Raw genomic sequence first — 18,395 nt, 5'->3', positions numbered from 1 at the left:
TTGCAGGATGGATATCACTCAGTGTTAAAAGCCATGGAATAAAAGTATGTTTTTAAGAGAGATTTAAAAACAGGAAGAGAGGAGGCTTGTCTAACACTAAGAGGTAGGTCGTTCCAGAGCTTGGGAGCAGCAGCGGCGAAAGCTCTGTCACCTCTAAGCTTCAGCCTTGTGTTTGGGACCGTCAGTAGCAGCTGATCGGCTGAACTTAGGGATCGGGTGGGGCAGTAAGGCTGAAGGAGGTCAGAGAGATATGTTGGCGCGAGGTTGTTTAGACATTTAAAAACAAATAAAAGGAGTTTAAAATTTATTCGGTAAAGCACAGGGAGCCAGTGAAGGGACGCTAATATAGGGGTGATGTGCTCACGTCTGCGGGTCTGTGTTAGCAGACGAGCAGCATGGCTCTATTCTATCTATTCATGGCTGCTATGTCATTACTAAAAGTTAAAAGGTTGTATCGGGACACCCTAAGCAACGAGTTTCTAATTCTTAACATTTGTGTCATGAGTTCTTACCATCATTGACCCGAAAGCACAGGTTGCATTTCCACCTCCTCTGGTCCAGGAAGGACACGAAGGGGTTGATGTAAGTCCGGCAGGAGCGACACCTGACGATGGTGCTGGGCGTCACCACAGGAAGTTGCTGCAAGAACAGAATAGAATTGCCGAGTGTGAGTTTGTGAGACGGACACACTGCATTTGCAGCTTTGACATTTTCAATAAACCGCTGCTGCCCACTGCTCCCCTCACCTCACGGGGGGGGGGGGGGGGGGGGGGGGGGGGGGGGGGGGGGATGGGTCAAATGCAGAGGACAAATTTCACCACACCTAGTGTGTGTGACAATCATTGGCACTTTAACAATAAGGACATTCTTGTTGCTGCCTCTGTTAGACCATGGGGCATACTTAGCCACATGGCATTTCGGCAACATTCTTAGCGGTTAGGCTTCACTATTCATTCGTCGCGTCGCGCATAAACTGCTACTCCGGTCGAGTTAAAGATTCTCTTATTGACGCCGGTGGGCACGCATGACGTTACCGCGCACGGCGCCGATCAGCAGTACAGACGTTAGAATTATTCACTAGAAAGCAAGACCACGAGGCAACTTGCAAAGTGGATATTCCATTAAATTCAGAAAGTGCTTGCAAACACAGCATTTGATAACGTTGAATGAATGGCGCCTTTTCCCAACCCCTTCGCAACGGAGGTGAATCACCAGCAGCAGCGAGTCGTCTGCTGTTAATACTGCAGCTAATAATTAATAACACTGCCAATCATGTTGAAACATGCGGTTATTAACTTTAAACATGAAATTAATGTTTCTCATGAATTACATGACGAGAGCCCCACCTTCCTAAGAAGTGTTGTCCATAGCTGGAGACACCGATTAGTCACAGATATCGCATATGCTTCCAAAAATGTTCTGCTAAGTAATAGTTAACTTTTTTTAGAGTTGGTGGTCGAAAAATTGCAGTGTACAGTTCTACTTGACTTGCTTGTATTTGCCTTTGACTGACAGTTTATTTAGCATATATATACTGTATGTAATTTTTTTTTAAAGAATACGTTTTAATTTCTATTTGAAAAATGTTAAACATGTTACTGAACAGGTTTGTGTGATTGTCATTTGTCACAAAATAATTAGGTTGTATTTTGTTTATTACCACAAGTAGAATATTTATTCTATTTTTCCATCCATCAATTTTATACCGCTTGTTTATGGAAGTATTACTGTAGCAAAAATTATTGGCAAACGTGTATCTCAATCTGTGTGCGTTAGGGGTGTAACGGTACACAAAAATTTCGGTTCGGTACGTACCTCGGTTTAGAGGTTACGGTTCGGTTCATTTCTGAGAAGGGCTGAACAAAAATGGCACCGAAAAGGAAATTATATACTGCAGGTTACAAGCTAGAAGTAGTGAAATATGTCAGATTTTTTGGTAAACGTATAGCATGTTCTATTTGTTATAGTTATTTGAATGACTCTTACCATAATATGTTACGTTAACATACCAGGCACGTTCTCAGTTGGTTATTTATGCCTCATATAACGTACACTTATTCAGCCTGTTGTTCACTATTCTTTATTTATTTTAAATTGCCTTTCAAATGTCTATTCTTGGTGTTGGGTTTTATCAAATAAATTTCCCCAAAAAATGCGACTTATACTCTAGTGCGACTTATATGTTTTTTTCCTTCTTTATTATGCATTTTCGGCCGGTGCAACTTATACTCCGGAGCGACTTATAATCCGAAAAATTTGGTATGTTTTTTTTTACCAAACTAAACTAAAGTTGATGCTAATCAACTTGTTTGCTATCCTTTTATCCAAACAAAAATCGACGAAGAACTGAATCGTTAAGCAAATTCTGAATCTTATAAATTCTGGTCCCAAAGTGTGAAGGCTGCAGCGTGACTTGGCTACCGAGAGGTCTTTGAAGGGTTGCAGCAGCAGTCCCAGTGGCATCTTGGCTTTATTGAGCAGAGATTGGGTCTGAGGGATGCTTGTCAACGTGCAGCGAAAAACCCTGGAAGCACAGAAGAACGATGAGTCCTGTGAGTGTATATAATGCTGCTGGCACACAGGAAGTGCCTGTCTCCTTACTCCGGGTTGGAATTTAGCTTTTGCAGGTCTAGGGGGAGGCAGGGTGTCGGGGCGCTGACTGGCCCCGGGGGCAGCAGGTTCCGCTCTTGGAGGAGGTTGACCACACGTAAAGTCTCGGGGGTGCTGGACTGGAGGCTCATGGCGGCCAGGGATGAGCTCAGCTGAGCTGGGCCACGCCCGGGAGGTGGCTGGGAGGCAAACAAACAAGCCATTCACTAACGTCCAGGTGGAGGAAAAATCATCGGAAGTAAAAATGTGAGAATTATTAAAATTAGGGGACTAAGCAAGCCAATAAAAAAAAATTTGCTTTTTAATATTTACCTTCCACAACATTTCCTTAAGCGTACAGTAAGTGCAAAGCAAATGAATGACAAGTGGCAGAGCATGTTGTTCCACAAACACATCGACATGAAAATAAGCGCTGGGGACAGGGCTCTTTACCTGCTGGTACGATTGAGGTGTTGTAGTATAAGGCTGAGTGGCGCTCGCAATTCCTGGGTGCATGCTCGGAGGGGCGCCGTGAGGAGCCGAAGGGTGCAGGTACCCCGGGGGGGGCGAGGGGTAGTGGCCCAGGTGGCGACCGGGCGGGCCAGGCTGAGGAGCTCCAGGCTGGGGCGGGCCAGGCTGGGGCGGGCCAGGCTGGAGCGGTGCGGCTGTGAACAACGACAAAAAAAAGAAGGCAACATCAGTGAGTGAGAAGGCAAAGATATTAACTCCAAAAAATATTTCCTACTACTAACAACAAACACCCACCAGGTTTGTAGTCCACATGATTGGGACCATTCGATGGAGGGGGCACACTTCCGCCCGGAATTCCTGTTATTTTTTAAAAGCAAAGACTTTTCACACGGATGGGACATATATAGGACACATCTCCTAGAAATGGAGATGATGTAACACATGTATCAACGAGTCGTGTTGTGTTGCATGCTATATGTGGAGGCAATGTCAAACGTAAACATGGAGAACGCAAGGCAAACTCCTTTTAAATGAACAATGTGAGCACATGTTGTGTTTGTCAACAGGCTATGTAAGCAAGTCACCCCTTGAGCGTGTTGACACACTTGTATAATAATGAAGTTTCACTTGACTTCAGCCTTATTGCCATTTAAAATATATTTAATTGTGGAAGAGTTCACCGTCAGTATTAGGCACCATCTGATTGGAATGTGAAAAATATAACGCATTTATTCAAATTAAATGAATAGTGAGGCATCTTGTTCCAGTTGGAAGATCAATTGTGACGGTGCAGAAAGCAAGCAGTAGGTCCAATCATTGCTCTTCTGTCTACAACATTTCCCCCTAAAGCCACTGATGTTGGATCAGCTGAAAGTCACATTTTCTTTCCCAAACTAAGAGAAGAAAGGAAAGGCTATAAAGAGCATGTGCTAAGAGTGAAAGGACACACGTCGTCTAACATAGCTAGCTACTTATTTAGCCACACCTGGACATTCAATATCCTCCTGGCAATCGGGCTCAGTGGGGGGCCGAGAGCTGCAGGCAGCACCCCCGCACTGAGCTGGCATGTGAGGGACAACAACACAATGTTACTATTGGAACATCCTGGATGTTGACAACAGAGTTACAGATTGGAGGACCAAACAAGAAACTTACCATCGGCCTTTGGGGGCGGAGGTGTGGCATTGGCCATCGGGGGTCCGGTTGGAGGTGCTGTGGGCTTCATGGTGGGTGGTGGGCCTGTGGGCGGGGCCCCATAAGGCCCTCTGCTTGGGTGATACTGCTGTGAGGCCACTGGGTTCATCGGCGGAGGAGCGCTACCTAAATGAACCAGAGTGGTATTTCTGTAAATTGTGCGTTTGTATGAATATGTACAGTGGTACCTCGGGATACAATATTATTTTTCTTTAGGTTACGAGCAAAAATTCAGATTGCAGATTTTGTCACAATGAACACTGTAAAATGCAACCAGAACATCCAGTCTTACTAGCTATCATTAGATCATAGCTTATAGACATAACTTTGTCTTCTCAATAGCGTTGTACGGTACACCGGTAGTAATAAAGTACCGTGGTAATAACGATTTAAAGGCCTATCATTCACAATTATTATGAGAGGCAAGAACACACGTCTTTTTTTTTTTTTTAGGATTTTAAAGATGATAAAAAACTCTAGCAAGGTTTACATTATTAATTAGGGGTGTAACGGTACGTGTATTTGTATTGAACCGTTTCGGTACGGGGTTTTCGGTTCGGTTCGGAGGTGTACCGAACGAGTTTCCACACGAACATATTAAGTAGCTGCCTAAGCTAAGTCTTAACAAGCTGCTCCGCTTCGTTCTGCCTGTCTCTGTCAGTACTCTTACACAGCACCCAGCATTGTCTCACCCACACAACCATCTGATTGGTTACAAACAGAGCTGTAACAGCCAATCAGCAGTGCATATTCAGAGCGGTAACAGCCAATCAGCAGTGATATAAACGTAAACGGCAGCTCAGCTCACTCGCAGTCCTGGCTTGAGGTGAAGGCTAATTAGCGTTTAGCGTAACGTTAGCTCATTTTGCGGTGTGTGTGTTACGGACAGCAAAGCCCCGTCTGTCTGTTATTTCACTTTACCTTTTTCTGTGTTGATTGAGCTGTGTTGAAGCAGCAAAAAAGGACATTATGTTAAATGAAGAGTTTCTGTCTCTGATAGTTGATATAATAATGTAACTGCATCATTAAGCCTACATGAACTCCATTGTGTTCAGGGATTAATAGTCTCTCCTATTGCTATTATACTATTTTTTCAGCTATAGTTACATTAATCATTAGTAATGGAGCAGCCTTGTTTTGAATGGCAGGGTTCCTGCAATCACATGTTGATAAAAATATAACATTTACATAATACAAATCAACTACAGGCTTCCCAAATGCTGTAATAAATTAAGCATGATAAATTGACTTGAAACGGTTTAATGTTGCACTTTTTATATGTAGAAGAAAAGTTTTGTCATTTTATTTAATCTGAGCAACAACTTGAGGCAGTTTAATGTTGATTAACGTGGGCAGAATTATTATAGTGTTCCCAATGTTAAAAGGATAAAGCCATTGTTTACAAATTTGGTAAATAAATAACCAAAAAATTTATATTTTGTCGTTTTCTTACTGTACCGAAAATGAACCAAACAGTGACCTCTAAACCGAGGTACGTACCGAACCGAAATTTTTGTGTACCGTTACACACTTATTAATACATTATTTCATAAAACTACTGTATTTGTTTGTACTACACTCTATTGTATTGTTTTTATAGAATATGTATTATGTGAAAGCTTGTTTTACTTTTTAACAGTTTTTACATAGTAAAATGGTGCTTTTGGGGCTCCAATGAAATTGATTTCTATTCATTTTAATGGGCGACGCTGGCAAGTTTTTCTAGGTACGAGCTATGTCACAGATTAGATATTCGTACCCCGACGTACCACTACTGTACATCGCAGTATTACATGCACCAGACTTTGCGTCACTTTGTAGCATAAAAATTCAACTTGAACTTTGAGTGGACTGGGAGTGAGCGTGTGTGTGTGTGTGTGTGTGTGTGAGTAAGGCTGTGCCAACATGTTGAAGGAGTGAGTGGAGGGCAAGGTCCTCCTCCAACGTATTAACACTGCAGATACTCTGTGTCCTACTGAGGTCTTTCATATAAAACACATCATTCAAGTCCTAGGTATTTAAACTATTTTAACTGGTGAAACTTCAAAGTTTGGGATGACAACTCTCCATGTAATTCGCTAATTTACCCAAAAGGTATTAAAGTATTTCTGATTTCGACAAAAGGTCAAGGTTCTGATTTGATCCGACAGAATGACTCATCTTTTTTTTTTATTGATTTGGCCAGGGGGGATGTGTTTGTCATGGCTGCCACATTGCTATCCTGACGAGAAGTAAAATTCGGTGCCAGGAAGTGGGTGGTCGCTGTGTGCTTACCTGGCTGGCTGTATCCCTGCAGAGAGGTGGGGGGCGCCCCTGTGTGCGGGGGCTGCATGTGGCTAAGGGACCCAGAGGGTGACAGTGCAGAGCTGTAAGGTCCAGGTGGGCTCATGTGATTGGGCGCCATGCCCCGCGGTGGCACGTTCGAGGAGACCGGAGGCCCCGTGGGCGGAGGAGCCGCGTTGTCCTGCCACTGTGAGGCCATGGGGGGCTGCTGGAGGTTGGAGTAGTATCCACCGTAAGACACAGCAGGAGGCGGAAGTGTGCCATGTACAGGGGGCAGCCGGGGCCCGGGACTGGGGCTGGCAGACTGAGGAGGAGTATGGGACATGGGGCCCCCAAGCGGAGGTCGGGTCAGCTGGGGCTGTCCGAGGGGAGCGTGGTAAGAAGTGGTAGGCGGGCCGGGCTGGTAGGAGCTGACTGGGGGGACTTGCTGGTACGGCCCAGAGGGGTAAAGTCCAGGGGCATGGGGGGCTGGAGCCTTGGCTTGCATGGGATTGTATGCGGGTTGGTGCGTCATGCTGTAGTTGACCCCCGGGAGTTGCTGAACACCAACGGGATTCTGGGAAGGACCTGGAGAAGACAGGACACAAGTTTATTGGGGAGCTGGGGCCTCATGTAACAAAAGTTGTGCGGTTTTCCTACTAAAAACAGACATAGGTTCAAATCCGGAAAAAGTAGTACGCAAGTAAAGCTTCAAATGTATTAAAGTGTGCGCACACACAAAGCCAAGCACATTTATTTTTCTAAATTTTATTTTTTTCAGATGTCTGTGTGGCTTGGCATACCCAAACCACGCCCCCTTATAAATATGCAAATCACGTTGAAAGTAGCCATGTGCTTAAGCGTTGCATGTTTTGGCCAATCACAAATCAGTAGGAGGTGCTTGTTTCTGGTGGTTGAGTAATCACTAGCAGGTTGAAATTGGTGAAAACCCGAGCCTAAAATAAAAATAAATGGTTACATCAGGAAGAAGTTGAGGAAGAAGATGGACGTACATCGCCAAAACAGACGAGCGTTTGAAAAGATAGTCGCTGAAACTGGTTAGGAGTTTGAGGGCAGTGGACTGCGTACCCCTGGCGGTCGGCCATCCATCGGTATGATACGTAAAACAGTGGGTGACTCTGATTTCCCTAAATGTAAATATAATTTGTATATGTCTATGAATATTCTCATTCATCCAGGTCATTGTCATCTCAGGGCATTCAATGGATCGCAATCGGACTGTTTGGTTTGGTTAGAAGACGCTTCGCCTCTCATCCGACGAGGATTCATCAGTTTGTGCTCATAGACTTAGATCGGTCAGATCTAGTCTAGCGGCTGGTTGCCAAAACCCCAAATATTTATACTCCAAAAGCAGGAGGGTGTGTCTAGGCAAAGATGGTTTCGCCCTATCGTAGAGAAAAACAACGATGCAATCCCACTGTCAAAGCCAACGACAGTCATTGAAGTGTAATTTCGCCTGGGTTAGCATTGAGCCCAGGCACACCCTCCTGGCTTTGGAGTATAACTATTTGGGGTTTTGCCAACCAGCCGCTAGACTAGATCTGACCAATCTAAGTCTATGAGCACAAACTGATGAAGCCTACTCGGATGAGTATGACTAAGACAAACAGCTCCTCACATTTTCCTATTGTTTACAATGCAGCTAGAGCGATTCGGACCGAGAAAGCGACGATTACCCCATTAATTTGAGCGAGGATGAAAGATTCGTGGATGAGGAAAGTGTGAGTGAAGGATTAGAGGGCAGTGGAAGCGATTCAGATAGGGAAGATGCTGTGAGAGGCGGGTGGGACCTGATATTCAGCTGGGAATGACTAAAACAGTAAATAAACACAAGACATATATATACTCTATTAGCCACAACACAACCAGGCTTATATTTAATATGCCACAAATTAATCCCGCATAACAAACACCTCCCCCCTCCCGTCCATATAACCCGCCAATACAAATCAAACACCCGCACAACACACTCAATCCCACAGCCCAAAGTACCGTTCACCTCCGCAAAGTTCATACAGCACATATATTTCCCCAAAGTTACGTACGTGACATGCACATAGCGGCACGCACGTACGGGCAAGCGATCAAATGTTTGGAAGCCGCAGCTGCGTACTCACGGTACCGCGTAACCAACTCAAAGTCCTCCTGGTAAGAGTCTCTATTGTCCCAGTTCTCCACAGGCCAATGGTAAAGCTTGACTGTCATATTTCGGGAATGTAAACAATGAAACACCGGCTACGTGTTTGTGTTGCTGCAGCCTGCCGCTAATACACCGCTTCCCACCTACAGCTTTCTTCTTTGCTGTCTTCATTGTTCATTAAACAAATTGCAAAAGATTCACCAACACAGCTGTCCAGAATACTGTGGAATTTTGCGATGAAAACAGATGACTTAATAGCTGGCCACAATGGTGTCCAAAAATGTCTGCTACAATCCGTGACGTCACGCGCAAACGTCATCATACCGAGACGTTTTAGCAGGATATTTCGCGGGAAATTTAAAATTGCACTTTACTAATCTAACCCGGCCGTATTGGCATGTGTTGCAATGTTAATATTTCATCATTGATATATAAACTATCAGACTACGTGGTCGGTAGTAGTTGGTTTCAGTAGGCCTTTAATACCCGAGGGCCCAGGTGTTCAATTTCATTTAGATAGAAAAATAATCTTATTTTACAGTTAATGTAAAAAGGAGGCTGGTGAGAACAGGACGTGAAACCCTTCTGAGCTACCAAAATAAGCAACTAAGTGGCCGCAAGGACCTAATCTGGTAACTTTAATCTGGATCTGACCTCACTATCTTTCTGTTAGTTTTGCTGACTGGACGAAAACACGGCAGAATGCTTCTACAGATAAGAAGGCATCTCAAAAAAACTTGCATCCTCCATTCTACACTTCTGCAATTCCTTTGTTAAGCAAACCGCCTATAACCCAGTACAAATGCTAACTAACCCCAACAAAACAATTCTTGTTTACTCCCCGTCATTGTCTCAAATCTCACACCCAAACAGGGAAAACTGAGGTAAGAAAACATCAAGGATACGTCAACACTGCCAAATTTGCTTTTTACGTAATCGCTGACAAAACAAAAAAATAGCAATGGCTAATGGGAACACAATCTGACCCGCATGCAGACGTGACGTTGCATGCATTGCAGTGTTTAAGGACGTAAACATGGCTCCAGTTTTAGTCAATCTCAGTCCTGGCCCATTTGTGGCAATTTCAAGGATTTTGTGCAATCAAAGTCAACATTTTATGAATTTATGTACTGCGATGAGGGTGCAGCTGAGATAGGCTACAGCACCCCCCCGCCAACCCAAAAAAGGGACAAGCGGTAGAAAATGGATGGATGGATGTATTGCACGTAGAAGATTATGAAGGAAGAGGGCAAGTATTCTGGATCTTGCAGTTTGTAAGACATGTATTTTACATAATGTTTACATTATGTAAATATGTTACATTAGTACATATGTAATATTACATACATGTTATATTTATATTGCTACTATGGTACATTTTAGTCTACTTTATAACTTTTGTTTTCACCCTCTTTTTGTGCCCTTGTGTACATCCATTATCCTTTCCATCCTTATCCTTTCCATCCTTTGTCACTGAGCTACTGTGTGGAACAATTTACCCTGTGGATCATTAAAGTTTGTCAAAGTCTAATTTTACTTTGGTGTCTGCTCTTAAGAACGTGTGGTTGAGCAGTCTGAGACAGGAGTGGTTGAGCATTGAAATTAGTTTCTAAAATATTTTATTTTCACCTGTTTTCTGCTCATGTGTCAACAGTCTACTTTGACGAATAATTATGACACTTATTGCTTTCTGATGACGTTCTGGGAGTGCGGGAGCGTTCACACTGCGGTCGTATCGCACACATATCTGATGTCTATCCACACACAGAAGAGGCCTAGGTCGGATATGAAACATTTGGAATTGTACTGTTCACAGTGTTGGCACTAGGAATTTTCAGAATGGGGTCCCAATGACCCCATCAAGTCATAAAAATGGGGTCCCACAATAACTTTTTGGGGTCCCACTTTTTTGTAACCGTTTTGAAAACAAATGATAAATGTATGCATTATCCTGTTATATATCACATTATATATTGTGTTTTGGAAAAAGGTTGTCATAAATGTTACTTAATACATTGAAAAAAATAATTAAAAAAAAAAATACAAAAAAATGTATGCATATGTAAATGTATTCAGTTATAAACATTCATTCACTTTCTTCTTTCCTTCATGGATCGAAACTTTACCGCTGCCGGTAGTTTTTTCTATATTTTTATTTAACAAGTTGTAGGTGTATTTATTTCAGTATAAAAGTGTAAAACGTTTTTTGCTTTGGTGATGAGATGATGATAATCATGTGCCAGGGCATACGTACATTATTTATTAAACGCTTAAATCTCCAATATAGAGTCTACATCAACTCCAGATCTATTCGTCAATTCTAAATGTTTTGTTTTGTTATGTTGTTTTTTTGTTTGTTTGTTTTCTGCCCTTTTTGTCAAAGAAAACTATGTTTTTTTATGGCAAACACACAAAATATGCAAAATGTTCCACAAAAAAATATTTTTCAAAGTGGAATATTTGATGTGAAGTAATCAGAGCCTTAGATAGGTTAACCATTCATAAAAAAAAAAATTTTGATTCCATATTATGTTTTGAGAAATGACAGTTTTAAAGAAAATTAACAGCTTTGTTTTATTAGTCAACATTGCAACTTTTGCTAAATTACATTTCACCTGTAAGCTTTTTTATTCCACTTTTGTTATGTTTTTTTTTATTTTAGTAGTATTTTTAGAATGTGCCGTGGGACTTTAAAACATTAGCTGCAGGCTGAAAATGGCCTCCGGGCCAAACTTGACACCCCTGCTATAGATAATAAAAATTTCAATCTGATAAGTCCATTGATAAAAAGCAGAGCCTGGTGACGCATACGCGTTTATCATAACGCACAGTCAGCATCTCTGCGTCAGTAAACAATGACGGTGATGACGTCACTGTCAGCGATGCTAACTTGTCAGCCCCTTCTCCAAGAGACTCCTTTTCAACAGTCCTCGCACATTAACACTTTAAGAGGCACATATTCGCCCCGTTTGTTGACCTGTATGTTTTTGGGGTGGAGTCTGGTCAGGTGCTGGTTAGCTAGAAGCTAACAGCTAGCCTGTCTCCATCCTCGAACGATGTCGAAACAGCGGAAGATAAAAGTGAAGTTCCCATGGACTCACAAAGACTAAGACAACTCATTTACTGGAGCCATGGCACAGGATGAAGTTAAAAAGGTTGACTTTACACTCACCTCCAGTGTTTCCCATTAACTGCCAAGATACCTGTGGAGGTGGGGGCGTGGCTATGGGCGTGGTCACCATGACATCATCGAGTAATTTGCATAATTTACTACAATGATATGATTTTCTCTAAAAAGGCTAAAAAAATTTATACTTACTAATTAATAATAACAGTTTTGTTTTAAACGTCCATCCATCCATTTTACAATATAATTACAACACTTTATGTACATATTTATATACAGATTTGAACAATAAGTTCCATCCATCCATTTTCTACTGCTTGTCCCTTTTTGGGGTCGCGGGGGGTGCTGGAGCCTATCTCAGCTGCATTCGGGCGGAAGGCGGGGTACACCCTGGACAAGTCGCCACCTCATCGCAGGGCCAACACAGACAGACAGACAACATTCACACTCACATTCACACACTAGGGCCAATTTAGTGTTGCCAATCAACCTATCCCCAGGTGCATGTTTTTGGAGGTGGGAGGAAGCCGGAGTACCCGGAGGGAACCCACGCAGTCACGGGGAGAACATGCAAACTCCACACAGAAAGATCCCGAGCCCGGGATTGAACTCACGACCTTCGTATTGTGAGGCACATGCACTAACCCCTGTACCACCGTGCTGCCCATACTGAACAATAAGTTATTCACTGAAATATATTTATTAATTGTGGTTCTTACAAAAAATCTATCTTATAAAATATAAAAGCTAAAATGTCTCTTAAAGCTCTGCCCCTTTAATTAGTGCATACTAAATAATTTAACTTTAGCCTACTACTACAACCATATTATTTACCAGCAACATAAAGTGAAACAGAGGCAGAGGTGTCCTGCCACAGTCAGTAACAAATAAACAGAAAACAGTAGTGGTCAAATACAAATAAGGCAACAAGAGAAGTATCCTACACTTCTCTTTTGTAAAGTAAATCTGAACAGCCTATATGGGCATCTACATCAACTATATGATTTGCCTGAGAAGCTGGACAGGACAAAAACTTTTTTTTTTTTTTTTTTGTATTTGTATTTGTGGCGGACGTAATTCTTTCGTGGCGGGCCGCCACAAATAAATGATTGTGTGGGAAACACTGACCTCAGTGTTTACCATTAAGTATTTATTTTGACAGCCCCTCAGGGTAAAGTTGTCTGAGTGCAAACTAAGGCAGTATTTGTGATTGATAAACCTTTCGGCGAATCAAAATTTCAGACCAATAAAAACGCAATAAACGAGGACAGAAATTTGACTCGGCAAATATAAACTAAACAAAACCCCGGCGGAAAGCGATAAACGATAAAATAAAAAAATCAACCACACCGGGAGGTTAAACTTTTTTTTTTTAAAACCATCCCCAAAAGGGACAAGCGGTAGAAAATGGATGGATGGATTTTTAAATACCCTTTCTGATTTCAATGCATAAAAAGATACAAAAAGTGTGTTAACTGGTTCACATTGACATAAAAAAATACAACCCAAGTCGCATAGGGGCAAAACATTGGAATTGACCCGCAGTGTGGACGAGGCCTTAGAGGAGAAACAGTGTAAAATGTGCTTTAACAACCTCTTAAGGCCCAAGCTGTTTGTTTACATGCTTTTTTTTTTTATTTCTCTTTGCTACTTGGGCTTATTGGACCTGTGGAGAATACATATATTTTTAAGAGTTCTTTCTTTATTCATAGTCATGTTTAAAGCAGCTAATATTTTCCCATGTGTACTCTTTTTGCTTGTATCTTATGTCCGCAAGTAAACTCTGTGCTTTACCTTGAAGCGGTTGGAATGTGGGAGTATAGCATACTCCCTTTTTACCTTATCAGTATTAGAACAATGAGGCCGTATTCCTTTCTGGGAATGGGTGGGGGCTGTTTTCGTATTTAACAAGTTGTCTCTTCCCGTTTGATTTTCAGACCGCTTCTAGATGCCGCTATTAACGGACTGTAGGACTGGTCTCCTAAAGCTTTAGTAAAACTTGATAATATTCCTATTCTGTCTTGATGGTCCTTCTTACTCTGCATATATGTCATCTGAAAGAAGTTGGGATTGACCAGTGACTTGTATTCCCTGAGAGGAAGACTGGTCAGACGCAACAGACCCTAATTAGAATAACAACTAAGAATCATCTTTTGATATGATGTACTTAGTCCATAAGTAACAAACATGTACTTCATGTTTAGTGACATGCTAATTCTTATTTTTACACTTTTTCCCCCCCAAATTCCATTGTATGTTATACTCTTCTGACACCACCAGATGGCAGTATAAGTGTCCACATAAGCGACCATAAGATCCCAATCCAGTAGTGTACACAATTTTGGAAATAAGAGCTAAAAGGTGCTGTCCACGCATGTGGCCACTAAGCCTTTAGAGGATTTATTATATTAAAAAAACAAAAAACTCCTCACATCACATTGATATTTGACTTCTGGTTAATGAACAAAGTCGGTCAGCATTCCTTACCAGTCCGCCAGATAAAAACAAGATAGGAATATGACCAAAGAACTAAAAGATACAACATAATAGAATGTAACAAACGTGTACAGCCAACATTGATACAAAGGAGCAAAAAACGCCAGCACACACTTTTGATAAAGATGCCCTTGCACGCCAAGATGGCTTTTTCAATTGTTCAATAAACGCGAAGAAACAAACACTGGAAAACTCTTGTTTGGTAGTTTGTTCATTTTCAATGTGTCACATTTAACACATAGCTCCAAATTCCTAGGTATAATGATTGATGATAAATTGAACTGGAAATCTCATGTAAAAAATATACAACATAAAGTAGCAAGAAACACGTCAATAATGAATAAAGCAAAACTTGTACTAGACCAAAAATCACTTCACATTCTCTACTGCTCGCTAGTGTTACCATATCTGAGCTACTGTGTAGAAATATGGGGAAATAACTACAAAAGTACACTTCATTCACTAACGGTGTTACAAAAAAGATCAGTTAGAATAATGCATAATGTTGGATATAGAGAACATACAAACCCTTTATTTATTGAATCAAAGATACTGAAATTCCACGACATAGTGAATTTGCAAACAGCTAAAATTATACACAAAGCAAACTATAACCTGCTACCCAAGAATATACAACAATTATTCTCAAAAAAAGAGGAGAAATATAACCTTCAGAAAAATGTAATTCAAAACATTTGTATGCACGTACAACACTTAAGGCCTTCTGTATATCTGTATGTGGAATTAAATTATGGAATGGATTAAACAAAGCAATCAAACAATGTACTAATATGATCCATTGATTGATTGAGACTTGTATTAGTAGATTGCACAGTACAGTACATATTCCGTACAATTGACCACTAAATGGTAACACCCGAATAAGTTTTTCAACTTGTTTAAGTCGGGGGTCCACGTAATCAATTCATGGTAAACTTCAAGAAACTCTTCAAACTTAAAAGTGTTTACAAAGTACAAAGAAGAAGAACCACGATAAACATTCTGAATTTATTTCATCCATCCATCCATTCATTCTCAAAATAATCTTACTCATATCATCGTATGAAATACAACTTACTTCACCAATTATTATTTACTTATTTACTTTTATTGTGATTACTTGTAGAGTATATTGTGAATACATTTAGAACAGGAAGTGAACAAAAGTTTTAGCAACTGTTATGTAAAAGAAAAGGGGTAGGATTAAATAAGATCTGCTTCTTCCTACTCCTTTTCGAACATGTTGAAAAGAGAAACTGTAAATTGTGAGGGACAGTGGAGTTCATACTCCAACAGGCTTCTTCAGCTTCGTTCCCACAGTGTTTGATTCAAGAACTCCTTCATTCCGCACTCCATCCAGCTGTATAATCACTCGCCATACAGCAATAGATTATATCTGTCTATTACCTGACCTCTACTATGTTAGCTACTTCTCTTTGTTTTTAATGTCTACTTTCTGCTGGATTTACTCTCTATTTTATGCTGCAACTGTCACATTTACTGTAATATTGTACATGGTTATTGTTATATATTGTATATTTGATATAGACATAATATATCGGTATATTTAATATACTGTACATATATTATATATAAATGAACATTGATTGATTATTACTTTTTTTGGTTCTTTGTCGTTGCAATTTTTGTATTACATTTTATTATTTGATCATGTTGTACTGCATTGTAATCTTTTGTTTTGTGATTGTGTGATGTGTTTTGCCTGGACCCCAGGAAGAATAGTCTCCACTGCGGTGTAGACCAGTGGTTCTCAAATGGGGGTATGCGTACCCCTGGGGGTACTTGAAGGTATGCCAAGGGGTACGTGAGATTTTTTTTTTAATATTCTAAAAATAGCAACAATTCAAAAATCCTTTATAAATATAAATAAAAACCTATCTTTTTTTCCAAATAGTTCAAGAAAGACCACTACAAATTAGCAATATTTTATACAATTTAATAAATCAAAAACTGATGACATAGTGCTGTATTTTACTTCTTTATCTCTTTTTTTCAACCAAAAATGCTTTGCTCTGATTAGGGGGTACTTGAATTTTAAAAAATTTCCCAGGGGGTACATCACTGAAAAAAGGTTGAGAACCACTGGTGTAGACTAATGGGGATCCTTAATAAACTAAACTAAACAGCAGAGAAGTTCAACCAAGTCAAAAGTCATACCGTGACAATCAAAACGTGGACGGTACCTTCCTAATATTTTAGTGGATAAAAGGGTTGAATCTAAATGAGGAAGTTTCCCAGAAGTTCGTAAATGTCATGTATTGGAATAGAGGCAAAGCAGTTGGGTATCAACGTGCATTCGTGATAGATTTGATTGCTTTAATTACTTTAAACGAGTTTGTTCCCTTTACAAAATCCTCCACGATTAAAATATTAGGCTTTTCCGTTGCTAAACTAACTTAGTGGAAGTAAAGCTGACAGGCTTGATTATTACTTTTTTTGGTTCTTTGTCGTTGCTATTTTTGTATTACAACATTTTATTATTTGATCAGATGGGGGGATTATATCTCCTCTCTGGCCTGGGAACACTTCGGGATTCCCCAGGAGGAAGTCGCAAATGTTGCTCTGGAGAGGGAAGTCTGGGGGTCTCTGCTGGAGCTGTTGTCCCCGCGACCCGATTCCGGATAAGCGGTTGAGGATGGATGGATTATTTGATCATGTTGTACTGCATTGTAATCTTTTGTTTTGGGATTGTGTGATGTTTTTTTGCCTGGACCCCAGGAAGAATAGTCTCCACTGCGGTTTAGATTAATGGGGATCCTTAATAAACTAAACTAAACAGCAGAGAAGTTCAACCAAGTCAAAAGTCATACCGTGACAATCAAAAAGTGGACGGTACCTTCCTAATATTTTCGTGGATAAAAGGGGTGAAACTAAATGAGGAAGTTTTCCAGAAGTTTATAAATGTCATGTATTGGAATAGAGGCAAAACAGTTGGGTATCAACGTGCATTCGTGATAGATTTGATTGCTTTGATTACTTTAAACGAGTTTGTTCCCTTTACAAAATCCTCCACGATTAAAATATTAGGCTTTTCCGTTGCTAAACTAACTTAGTGGAAGTAAAGCTGACAGGCTTAAAGAGTTTGTTAGACCGAGCTAACAGCTAGCACGCTAACTAACGGTAGTCGTTAACAGCTGTCTTTTCTGCCACTTCAAGTGTCGTCAGTCGGTGACATTTGGCCTCTTTTACTCACCATTAGCGTACGGTTGTCCGGTCCCGTTCTGGGCGTTGAAGCCCGCCGTTGACATCCCGAAATGGACACCAGGGTCTGCTTCACAGGCGCTAGCGAGCAGTTAGCCGCGTCTTTAGGGTAGCTAAATGTTGACCAAACTTGTCGCCCCGGCGACGCGTCGGTTATTCGTCCGAGCTGACGTGTCGCAGGCTGGCTTCGAAATGCTGTCGGTCTCGCTCGTCGCCGATCACACGGCCATGGCTGCCGCTGTTAACTGGTAAGTAGCTGCGGAGGAGGCCGACAGGCCTTGCAAGAGGGTGATCGTGTACAACCGGAAGTTGGGATCACCCAGAGGGATCAACGTAAAAAAAAAAATTGCTGGGCATGCGCAGTGTGTACACGTGGCATTTCCTCCGTGTGCGCTGCGATTTGTGGTCTTATTGGAAACAAGAGTGAGGGGGAACCTGTCGTTTCATCATTGACAATATTCATGGAAAATTGGTACTTTGTTTTAAAGATGTCCTATTTGGATTTACACAGTGTGAAATTTTTTTTAAAAAGGAATTTTATCTTCGCAACCTCATTATAGTATTGGCTAAGTTTTATATTCGTAAATGTGAGTTTCTCGATACCCGACCTGTTTTTTGTGCCTTTAAAAAAAAGTTAGAACTTTACTTTAAAACGCTTTCTACCTCTAACAACCAAAAAGCTGTGGAAACTATGATGCTGTGCTCCAAATTTGAATTATTATTATTGGATTGTGAGCCTATGGCTTTACACTTTATAAAAATAAAGTTTTTTATAAAAAAAATAAAAAACTTTTAAAATTAATATAGTCTTACATTAAAGTGAACAAAACAAAGATCTCATTTGCGACTTATGTATATATGTATATATATATA

At 40.8% G+C, this 18,395-nt stretch overlaps 1 protein-coding gene across 2 annotated transcripts in view; it reads right to left on the bottom strand.

Moving 5' to 3' along the window:
• Positions 1 to 17,873, bottom strand: part of sec24a (SEC24 homolog A, COPII coat complex component) — a 45,354-nt gene extending 27,481 nt beyond the window's left edge. Inside the window, exons 1-9 of one of the 2 annotated variants that reach the window (XM_062070182.1) lie at positions 17,515 to 17,873; positions 6,529 to 7,104; positions 4,216 to 4,380; positions 4,046 to 4,120; positions 3,355 to 3,417; positions 3,043 to 3,254; positions 2,602 to 2,789; positions 2,422 to 2,524; positions 513 to 639 (exon numbers count right to left, since the gene is read on the bottom strand). In XM_062070182.1, the coding sequence (XP_061926166.1) occupies positions 513 to 639; positions 2,422 to 2,524; positions 2,602 to 2,789; positions 3,043 to 3,254; positions 3,355 to 3,417; positions 4,046 to 4,120; positions 4,216 to 4,380; positions 6,529 to 7,104; positions 17,515 to 17,569 (1,564 nt within the window). In that variant the 5' untranslated portion in view covers positions 17,570 to 17,873. The remainder of the gene's footprint in view (positions 1 to 512; positions 640 to 2,421; positions 2,525 to 2,601; positions 2,790 to 3,042; positions 3,255 to 3,354; positions 3,418 to 4,045; positions 4,121 to 4,215; positions 4,381 to 6,528; positions 7,105 to 17,514) is intronic. The other variant, XM_062070183.1, reaches the window with a different exon arrangement.
• Between the last annotated feature and the right edge of the window lie 522 nt (positions 17,874 to 18,395).

Source organism: Entelurus aequoreus, linkage group LG14, assembly GCF_033978785.1.
Source record: "Entelurus aequoreus isolate RoL-2023_Sb linkage group LG14, RoL_Eaeq_v1.1, whole genome shotgun sequence".
Taxonomy (NCBI): Eukaryota; Metazoa; Chordata; class Actinopteri; order Syngnathiformes; family Syngnathidae; genus Entelurus; species Entelurus aequoreus.
Note: the sequence above shows the minus strand (reverse complement) of the source record. Positions and strands in the feature narration are given on the sequence as shown.